At 39.4% G+C, this 11,158-nt stretch overlaps 1 protein-coding gene across 1 annotated transcript; it reads left to right on the forward strand.

Moving 5' to 3' along the window:
* The first annotated feature begins 136 nt into the window (after window positions 1-136).
* On the forward strand, window positions 137-9,561 carry LOC140233680 (ethylmalonyl-CoA decarboxylase-like). Its single transcript, XM_072313779.1, has 3 exons — window positions 137-176; window positions 1,291-1,681; window positions 3,140-9,561. Exons 1-3 carry the CDS (start codon window positions 174-176, stop codon window positions 3,832-3,834), a joined length of 1,089 nt encoding a protein of 362 aa, XP_072169880.1. The 5' UTR covers window positions 137-173; the 3' UTR covers window positions 3,835-9,561.
* The last annotated feature ends 1,597 nt before the right edge of the window (window positions 9,562-11,158 follow it).

An 11,158-nucleotide genomic window follows, 5' to 3' on the forward strand; every position in this document is an offset into this window, starting at 1 on the left:
TTGACCAATCACAAGACGAAATCTTCGCGATCGCTCGCAGGCTAGGCACTTGCACTAACCAATTAGGCCTACCTCCTGAATTGCACTAACTGCAAAAGCACACACTTCATTGTACAAGACTTAGTACGCACAATAAGATAGTGCGTGAAAACAGGGCTCAAGCTGTGAGATACATGGTTCGTATTCGAACAAATTTCACTTGATTTTGGCACGCTCTGGTGCGAAAACCAAATTGTCCGAATTTTATGTGTTTAACCAAGTGATGAATAAGTCGAAAGACCAATTTATTCATAACATTTGTCATTGATTGGGGTGGGTTGTTTTGCAAGACTACGCTTGACTTGAGCGAACGCTGGGAACCTTATTAGCCCGAAGTTCAGCGTAGACGCAGGTCGACTTATACTTCACCGTACTTGCGACGTCAATCTGTGTCGTAGCCCTGCTCTACAGTCTCTGGACTGTAGTGTAGTGTAGCAATCTGGAAGTCTGCAGTAAAAAGGTGCAAGTGATCATGGTGATGTCGGATGATGAGTTGACCATTAATTGTGGTCATTGTTACCATGATTGATGTGCTAGGGAGATTAGTTGCTAGTTCAGATCCATTTTTCAAATCTGCAGGGGGCTGTCCCGTTTCTGCATTTTGTTCTGTGGAGTGTGCATGATTTGAAGAGTGAGCATATTTTTAACTAACAATCAGAGCGCAGAGACGGTGTATCTTTTATAGCATGATTTGTTTTAAAATCGATTCTGAAAATGTAGATCTTCAAATTTATGCCTTTTCGGCTTGCAATGAAAGTAGTAATCCAACATCAGGCAACTCGTATTCAAAAATCACGAATCTAAATTGTAAATATCTGCACCCTCCTCCCACTGAAAAAAAGAAAACCAGACAAAAAAAAAAAAAAATTGTCATTATCAAAGAAAATATTTCCTTTTTTGAATACAGACTTCGAAGGGTGTACGGATGTACATTGTATCAGGTATGAAGGAGTGATGTGCCTTTCTGACTAGGTATAGGAAGAAATCTGAAAAAAAAAAAAAAAATAGAGCTATATAGTCGGGTTGGAAATGTACCGATACCTCTGCATGTGTGTGTGTGTGTGTGTTCACTGTTTGTATGTGTGTGTCTGTTTGTGTGTACCACACAGCAGAGAGTTTTCAGATTATTAATGCACAGTAATGACAATGTATTCTCTCTTCCCTTATTTTCATGTTTGATATCCCTTAATTTCTGCATCTAGCTGGCTCATTATTTCATTAGTGCTTATTTGTTTCCTATATTTTGTTCAGTGTGTGCTTGGATTAACACTACAACGTAGTAGCCCCACGTTTCAAGGTTTCTGTCTAGTCTTGAGCCGATTTGCCGAAGGAAGCAGCATGCGTCACGTCTTGAGGCTGGCACTTCCGCTGGCCAGGCGGAGCTACTCCTCCTCCAACATCCCCTACAAGACGGAGGCGACACACTCGGGCGTCAACCTGGCTGAGACCACGCCCAGCCACCGCATGGACCAGACCATGGTGCTGACGGACACCTCGGTGCCGCACCTGGTGTTCAACGAGAAGCGGATCCGCCTCCGACTCCAGGAGCTGGGAGGGGGCAGCGTGGATCTGGTGAAGGATAACGAGACGGGGATTGCCAGGGTCGTCATCAACAACCCCAGCAAGGGCAATGCCATGACCGGTATGATAATTGTGGATGATGATTATGATGATTATGGCAGGGCTGCACGATAACCCATTTTTTCTACTGGTCTGATCTCTCCGTCAGACTACCCAGTTTTTTTCAATTTTTCACTTGTCCATTCCTGAGAAAGTTACTGGTCCGACAGTGATTTTTACTGGTCCTCGACAATCGGACCAGTGCCAGTGTGCAGCGTTGACTATGGCAATGATGGCTGTGATGATGATAATAATGATGATTGATGATGATGATCATGGTGATGATGATGATGATGATTGATGATGATGATTGATGATGATGATGATTGATGATGATAATAATGATGATTGATGATGATGATGATGATTGATGATTGATGATGATTGATGATGATGATTGATGATGATGATTGATGATGATGATTGATGATGATTGATGATTGATGATGATGATTGATGATTGATGATTGCTGATTGATGGTGATGATTGATGATTGATGATGATTGATGATTGATGATGATGATGATTGATGATGATTATTGATGATGATGATTGATGATGATGAGGATGATAATAATGATGATCGATGATCATGGTGATGATGATGATGATGATTGATGATGATGATGATTGATGATGATGATTGATGATGATGATGATGATGATTGATGATGATGATGATTGATGTTTGATGATGATGATTGATGATGATGATTGATGATTGATGATGATGATTGATGATGATGATTGATGATGATGATGATGATTGATGATGATGATGATTGATGATGATGATGATGATTGATTGATGATGATGATGATTGATGATGATGATGATTGATCATGATTGATCATGATGATGATTGATGATGATGAGGATGATAATAATGATGATTGATGATCATGATGATGATGATTTATGATGATGATGATTGATGATGATGGTGATGATGATGATAATGATGATTGATGATGATGATCATGATGATTGATGATGATGATCATGATGATTGATGATGATGATCATGATGATGATTGATGATTGATGATGATGATGATTGATGATGATGATGATGATGATCATGGTGTTGAATAATGATGATGATGAAGCTAGTTGCTGTACATGTATTTATAGCCACATGTCTGCCTTTCAACGCTCATGGTAAAGGAAGCTTTAAGGATGAGAATCTCCAAACCCTTATTTGCTAATAATGGGAGCAAGAAGGCGAGGGGGTGGGGGATGGAAGGATTGAAAAATCAGAGGGAAGGAGCAAAGCATTAACCCCACCAAGGATGATATCATGACTTGATAGAACATTTTATCTGGTTGTACTCCCTATAGAAGACATAAGAAAGTGCTTTCTTGGATTTTATGCAACATTCAACTACTCAGTATTCAGTATGCCATATGTATAGTTGTGAGTATCTGTTTATAATCTGCATTATGTGAACATAATTTTTCTGTGTTTAAATTTGCAGGAAGCATGATGGTTGATATGGCAGACATTATCAAGGAATTAGAGAAATGGCGGCGAGGGAAGGGCCTCATTCTGCACGGCAACTTTGAAGGCAGCCATTTTTGCTCGGGTGGAGACGTGGCCGTCCTTCGAGGGTTGAATCAGCCCGAAGACGGAGGCATGATGTGCCTCTACATGCAGAACACGCTGGGTCGTCTGCAGCGGCTGCCTCTTATCACCATGGCAATGGTCAGTGGGCAGGCGATAGGGGGTGGGGCCGAGCTGACGACGGCCTGCGACTTCCGCGTGATGACGGACGACAGCCAGATCATGTTCAAGCAGGCCCAACTGGGCCTGTCTACGGGCTGGGGAGGGGGCACACGGCTAGTGCGCATCGTCGGGCCGCAGAAAGCGTTGCAGCTCCTGGCGGGCTCCCGGTCGGTGTCCGCCGCCGAGGCCGTGCAGATGGGCCTCGCCGAAGATATCTTGCCGAGAGGGGGCGACGTCCTGGAGAGCGCCACCAACTGGCTGGGACAGTACACGAGGACTTCCGTTGACCTCGTCCAGGGGATGAAAAACTTGGTGCTTGCTGCTGGAGCCCTCCCACAGGACAAGGCCCTCAAAGCAGAGAGGGAGATATTCAGGGGACTCTGGTTAGCCCCAGAACATCGAGCCAAACTTGCAAAGCTACTCGAGACTCTACAGAAAGAAAACTGATATACGTTTACAAATTAAAGCTATATTCAGGCAAACCTTGTTATGACAAGATAGTCAGGACAGCAAGATTGTTAGCTTCAAAACAGACACAGCAAATAAGGAAGTGACAGTTTTACTTCTTGTACAAATGAAATCTAGTCGTATCCATGATCGTTATAATGGGGTTTGCCTGTACATTAGTTTAGTTTCATGGTTGGTCTATTGAGGAGTTGGTTTTCAAAGGTGTTGTAGAGGTGTGTCTCTATCTTTTACATTTCTAAATTGAAGTGTGGATCAAGATTTGCTGCAATTAGGGGTTTTATGGTTGTTGTTGCTGTTGCTTTTATATCCACTACCTGACATGGCTGACTGGATGTATGACAGTATAACACTTTGTCTTTACACATGTTACACCCCACTCTGCATTTTCAGTAGTGTGTCATATTGTTACTTACTAGATCCTCTAGGTCTATAATAGATTCTACTACAACAAGTGCATAGTAGCTCTCTATCAGAAAACCCTAGGTACCATTGAGTGTCATTTTAGGATGTTAAGTAATATCAGGACAACCTGTGCCAAATTTCAGATGGCAACGATGGAAGATATCTCGAGAACTTCCTCCTCAAGTTGTCATACTCGCAGTGCATGAAGACGTCTTCCAGTGGCCTGGATGTATGTGAAATCTTTCATTTTGACGAAGTCTCACAACTCCAACAAATCAAAAAGCTTGCTTTGGACAAGGAAAAGGCATGACAATATCCTGTAGAGCTTTGAAAAGAGGTTTCAGGCTAGCAATATTCATTCATCCATTTATATGACCTATTGCTAGTAGATTCAGTATTTCTGTTTTCATGCTGATTTTTCTTCACTCTCCACTAGTGGAGCCTGTCTGAGGTACCAATAAAATGCCCACACAAATGCGCACAGCTGGGACTGTGTTAACTATTACAGTCTAGCAGATGTCTTTTGGATCCTATCGGAGATACAATCTCCTCCACAGATGCCCAGTAGAATTTATTTCAAAGCTGCAGTGTGCTACTATAAATATGAATTTTTCAATTTCAGACTGCCCGGTTATACCATGAAGTATCAATACTGCTACTTTTTGGAGTTCAATAATCTACATTACACATTGCACAGACAGCAAAGTTTTCAAGTAACAGACAACTCAAAAGCAAGAAATTTGTCCCATCCAGCACTTTCACTCACACAGAAATAGAAAAAAAAAAAGAAAAAAGAAAAAAAGAAGTATTTATTTTGATATGTGGCTCATTGTGAAATGTGACACCTTGGCAATGCATCAACAGTGAAATGATGTGTCTGTAGGGCACAACCACTGTATACTCTTTCTAGGGCTGCTACCCCCTTTTTGTGTGATGCATGTTTGGCCATATACAGTACCAGTGAGGTTTTTTTTTTTCTTTTTCTGCTTCTTCTTTTTCGCAGCTCTATAAGAAAGTTTAAAGACCCCAGTCCTATAATAGTGCATTTCAAAAAGTAGGGCTTAGACTTTACCCAATCTTGCAGAAAGCATTTATTGTAAAGTAACAAGATAATATCTTTGACAATATTATCATGGAGAAAGTAAAAGCATGTTTCAGACCAGAAAGATGTCGTGTTACGGAGATAAAGCAATAATAACTCTACCTCAAATTGGGTCGTTATTGAATTTTGTTGTACAAATGACAATCCATTTTTCTTGTCTTCTTCATCATTTTCAACTTCGGTCTTTCATTCTTTTCTCCTTAACTTGTATAGGTGCAGGGACTCTTTCTTTATAAGAAACACCTGGATACTTTAATTCCTGCGTTTGTTAGCCCTCTCTTGTCGCACAACTCCAGAAAAATTAATCCAAGCTTTAGTGCTACAGTACAGTATATTGAACTGACTTTAGCTTACCACTATGTGCTCAATAGACCTCGATGCTAACCTGTAAAAGTAACTCAAAAAATACTCCATAATCCAGTGATTACTGCTACTTTGATGAAAAAAGAAAATGTTAATCTCAAAGGTAGGAATTCACTGGCATTAGATGCAGATGTTTTGTTGTTGTTGTTGTTCTTTTTTTTTGTCACAGCCACATCTATGATCTTGAGACTGGACACAGGTAGATTTTTTCTTGTTTGTTTGCTTTGTTTGTTTTTTGTTGTTTTCCGAGTCAGCTGCACAATGTTTTTACCACTGCCGGGTAATACAAGGCATTCGTAGTGCTGCAAACTTGATGAGCTCAGAACAAAAGTCTCGAAACTAGAGTAGAAAGTGAACATAATATTTGAAGACCTGGGGGTGTTTCATGAAACTGTTCTTAAAGTTAAAGTTACAAACGACTTAAGAATGACTGGTGATCAGTTCTGATGTGCTGTACTTATCAGAATTTCAGTAATTCAGCACAAGAACTGATCACCAGTCGTTCTTAAGTCATTCGTAACTATAAGAACAGCTTTATGAAACACCCCCCTGGTAGTATAGGGATACCATTCAACAAGGAGACTGGCCTAACTTTGACATTTTCGAGAATCCCTGTAGCATATTGTGTCCATCTTTATCACTTATCTCTGCGTGTGTACATGTACACACGCAGCAAAAGAGTCTTGTCTGGAGTGGTTTGTTACTATAAAACGAGGAATGTTCGCGTGCATTTTAATTTCTTGAATTTCGCAAGCGGTAACATTCGTGAAATTAAAATGCATGTGAAAGTTCTTGCCTACACAATATGCATTGGATGTCGGTGGCAAGTCACGAAAATTTAATGCTGCGAGAAAGGCCGTCGGCTCCAGTTCGCGAAATTTTCATGTCGCGAATATATCGTGTTTTACAGTATGCCCCAGTCACACTTTGCCGGATAAAACAAAGCAAATGCATGAGAAACGAATGTCAATTTTTGGCATCCATTGAGATCCTTTTTATCCTTTGGAAGGACGCATACGCACAGTTCTTTGATGCTGCAATGTACACCTCATGCATCACCCATTTGTTTCTCATGCGTTTTGTCCTGTGGATATGTGGTTCATATTCATTTCTCATGCATTTGCACACGTTCCACTGTCCTGTACACTGTCGCCCAGGCGCGTTGTGTGTTTGTTTTGTTCGGCTGCTAGACCGTGCATGAACGCTCCTCTAAAACGGAAACTTTGCACTTTATCCACCGAATTGACAATTTGAACAATGAATGAGCATAATATTGCCCGTTTCTTGTACGATGGGCCTATCCCAGAAAATGTGACAGGGGCTTTACCGATGAGCAAATGCTTTCATGCCATTTTCACTGACGGGCAATTCTACAGTATTGTAGGCAGGGCTGTGTTATTCATGGTTTTCGAATATACCATGGTGGGCAGCGAATGAAAATCGGTTGAATATGGCCAACCTTCTCTCAACATGCTTCAAGGTCTTTGAAGTGTGAAAGTGCGGGAGTTCTAGAGCTGTTCCATTTGGTGCCAAAGAAGTCTTTAGGGTTCCATAGAGGGCCAGTAGTGCTGTTGTGATGAGTAGCTGTATGATTGTTTCTTCCCGTGCCAACATGAAGATTGCAATAATTTTGACCAGAATATTTACCTACGGTGAAAAAATAGGTGGCTTTATTTTTCTTTTACAGAAATTTTATTTTTGATCCCCATTTTTCATCTGTTACTGTTGAAAGTATGTTGAAGATTGAGAGTATATTGGTGTTTTTTTGTTTTTTTTTAGACAGCCAACTTTTTAGTTCGAGTGTAGTTTCTGAACAGAAAATGTCCAGACACAGTGCATTTTAAATGCATATAAGTGTGTTGTTTTTGTGAACATATTCTCATGTACCGCACTTCTTGTTATTTTATAATTCTGAAATGGGATCAAAATTACATTTAGTAGCATCCATTATTCAATGCAAGAAAGATGAGAATATGTGAGTTCATCTTAGATAGGCCTACAATGTTGATGTGTTCCACCCATCTCGACACCATGTACATGTACATAAATATGAAAAGTATTCAGAGCTTTATGGTATGAGAAGTGGACATTTCATGTGCTGTATTACAGAAAGATTTTGTTTGATTTTTTTTTCTCATGGGCAAATCCAATGCTACAGAAAGCCATCGTTGGCTGGGAATGAAAGTTTGCCCACAGGTTGCTGAAGGTTGTTAGCAGCCTAACTTTCTTGTGATTTCAATGTTATTGCAAAGGTGTGTTTTTAGTTTGTTTTGTTTTTATCTCTCTGCCTCTCTATCTCTCTCTCTAATTACATTCAGACTGTGATTCTTTCTCTCGAGGATTAGCTTTAGGAGGTGTCAAGTGCTGCATGGGTGATTTTGTTGTGAAATCGGTCATTTCATCAACTTTGTAACAAAATCAGTCATTTCTTTGACGAAATGATTGATTTCTGATTTTGTAACAAAATTGCCTGTGCGACACATTGGCGCCCCATAGAGCTCATCCTCGAGGTTAAGGATCACCGTCTGAACTTAACTTAAGAAACATGTGCAAACGGGACTTGCTAATTCTTCATGTTGGAATGTGTTGATAGCTGCCAAAGTAGGACTCATGGTAATATGATCTGCATCGCTGCGTTTAGAATTTTACTACATGTCAGAGTTCATGTTTTGTTTCATTTTTTCAATGCTGAAATTTTATTGTGGCTGAAATATTTGGTGTGATATATTCTTGGCAAAATGTGTTTTGCATGCCAATTAATGCAAATGCTTGATCTTGAAATTGCTGTGATATACAACATACAATGTACTCTGTATGTTTTGTTTTTCTTTCTTTCTAGCTTCAGGGGAATGAAGCAAAGTCAAATTTCAATCTCTGTGCAGACAGCAAAAGTTCATTGACTACTGTGAAATGTCTTCTCGGAAGAATTAATCGCTATCTTTGATGTGCTAGTGCAAGTACAAATTGAAAAAAAGGGCATTAAATTTGTAATAAACAGCAAACCTTATTTTGTCAGTAGACAGAAAGCAGATAATGCAAGATTTTGTTGTTCATTTCAACTTTGCAAGATGGAACTCGTGAGACTTTAGAACCTTCTCTCAACTATAAAAGGAGACACTCTTTTGAAAACTGAATTCTTATGTGAACAAAGGAATGGAATCTGACACCAGCAGCACCAGTTTGTTTGGCACGTAGTAGAGTCAAACACAACATGGACAAGATGAGTAGGGACCTTTACTGAGCAATGTCCCTGCCGCGCAAAGCGCAAGTGATTTCTGAGAAAAACTGTTTCCATCAGAGAATGTATGCAGCATAATATCTCTATTGCTTTTATTAAACATCCAATATGAATTTTCATTCTTTATCTTAATAGTTAACTTGTAAGTGGTCAAGTTCTTTCTTGGTGTCTTCATGATAAAAATGGAAAAAAAAATCACTTTAGTATTTTATTTCACAAGATGTCTATAGTTAGGCTAATGTACTTGATGCTCAAATATAAGACTAACAAACAGCAGCTGTGTAGCTGTTTTTTTCTAAGTCAGTTAGCAGCTTATTTATTTTCCGAAATAGCAGCTTTTATCTTTCCTACACTGCACATCTTTTTGTTTTCCTTCTTTTTTTCTCAATATAGGAGGGAAAAGTCTTGTTGTCTGGCTGTTTTATAAAGTTTGAAGAGAGTAGCTAATGCATGTATATTAGATATAAATAAGCCACTTGATCAAACACTTGACTACTCTTGTACTTACTTTGATCTTTTCCTCTTTAAAATGTTTCAAGATTATCTCTTTGATGTACGTATTGATGTGCCAATGAAGAATTACAGTAATAATGAACTTGAACATTGAGATTTTGATTCACTTTTTAAACTCAGTCTGTGTATGAGTGTAGGTGTCCAGATATTGCAGGACATGTCGTATTGTCTTTAACCCTATTTTAACTGGGCTATTTGAGACCAAGTTTTTACTGGGGGGGGGGGTCAATTTGACCCCCCCCCCCCCCCCCCCCCCTTCAGATCTCGGCCGCCGATCATGCGATCGCCGCAAAATTTTGACGGACATAGAGCCGGATGTCATCTACAAGATTACATGCTCATGCAATAGAAAAATATTGACTTTCTGTTTTTAGTAATTTAATTATGCAAATTTATGCATGAAATCATAGTTCCACCTGTAACTCCATTAAAAAGGCTGAAGGATCGGTAAAGTTTTGTGTCAGAATTCCTCAAGACATCAATTTTTTTGTAAAAAAATAGCACAATCAAAATCAATTTCTTTTGTTTTTTATTGTTTTGTTAATTTCTTATGTATTTTACTGTTTTTTCGACCTTTTGTTTTCTATTGTTTTTTGGCCAAAATTTGTGGCAGGGCTTTTTTCAAGCTTTTACATTAGAATTTATTAATTTCTATAATTGAAAGTTGAAATAATCGAATTTATATCAATTTAACATAAAAACACAATTTGCATTGGATTTGCACACGATATCATGAATTTGAGCTGTTTTCGGGCTGACATGCATATGCAAAACATTACGTAGCTTCAGAACGGTGTACCCGGTTGTCGCAAATTTGGTCTCAAAATATGCGGGAGACTTCAAAGAAAAAAGTCATGAAGCAACGCGGCAAAATCTTTTCGCATTGCGGAATAGCAGCGCGAAATGTCGAGGGGGGGGGGTCAATTTGACCCCCCCCCCCCCCAGTTAGGTTAATCCCTGTGTGCTTTGTGTGCCGATTGGCTCAGAAAACCCCATAGCATTGTACACACTGTCCAAAGTCACTGGCATGGAAAGGGTTAAGGGTTAACTCCTCTCAGCGAAGTCAAACAAGTCATTAAATGTGGACTAAGGATGGAACAGAGATAGCCTGCAGCATAAAGAATTACATATATAAAAGAAAAGAAAAGAAAAGGAATGTGAAAGTTTCATTAAAAATGTGGACTGATGAATGTTATGGAATTGCAATTATAGAGTTCCTTACATGTTTTATGCTGGATGCTCTTGATGACATATTTCGCATTTAGTCCCATTACACATTTATCATTGCCGAGTGCAGAAGGAGTTTATTTTAAGAATCCCATTCTGTCCATATTCTGCCATCTATAAAAGCCCATGTGGGAGAGTTCATCACTGCACTGTTGCAGCACAAGGATACCAGTAATTTGATGGAAAATACATTTGTTATGATCTTTTCACCACTCAGTTCCTACTGAAGGACATTTTGTGAAAATTGATATGTATGTGTAATCCAATGAAGCACTAGCACAAGTACATTGCCTTCTATTATTTACCTAAGTGAATATTAACAATTCATTAGTATTGCAAAGATCCGGCCAAATCACCAAAGCCCACATCTTTCTTATTTTTTTAGTCTATTGTAAATATAGTTCTGGATATTCCCCTCTAACACTTGTTTGAGCTCACCCCCTCCCCCCCCCCCCAAA

This window comes from Diadema setosum, chromosome 10, assembly GCF_964275005.1.
Source record: "Diadema setosum chromosome 10, eeDiaSeto1, whole genome shotgun sequence".
Lineage (NCBI taxonomy): Eukaryota > Metazoa > Echinodermata > Echinoidea > Diadematoida > Diadematidae > Diadema > Diadema setosum.

Excerpts from the sequence above, each read along its gene's own strand:
- LOC140233680 (XM_072313779.1), top strand. Across the intron at positions 1,682-3,139 it reads CAAGGGCAATGCCATGACCG|GAAGCATGATGGTTGATATG; the intron begins GTATGATAATTG and ends TTAAATTTGCAG.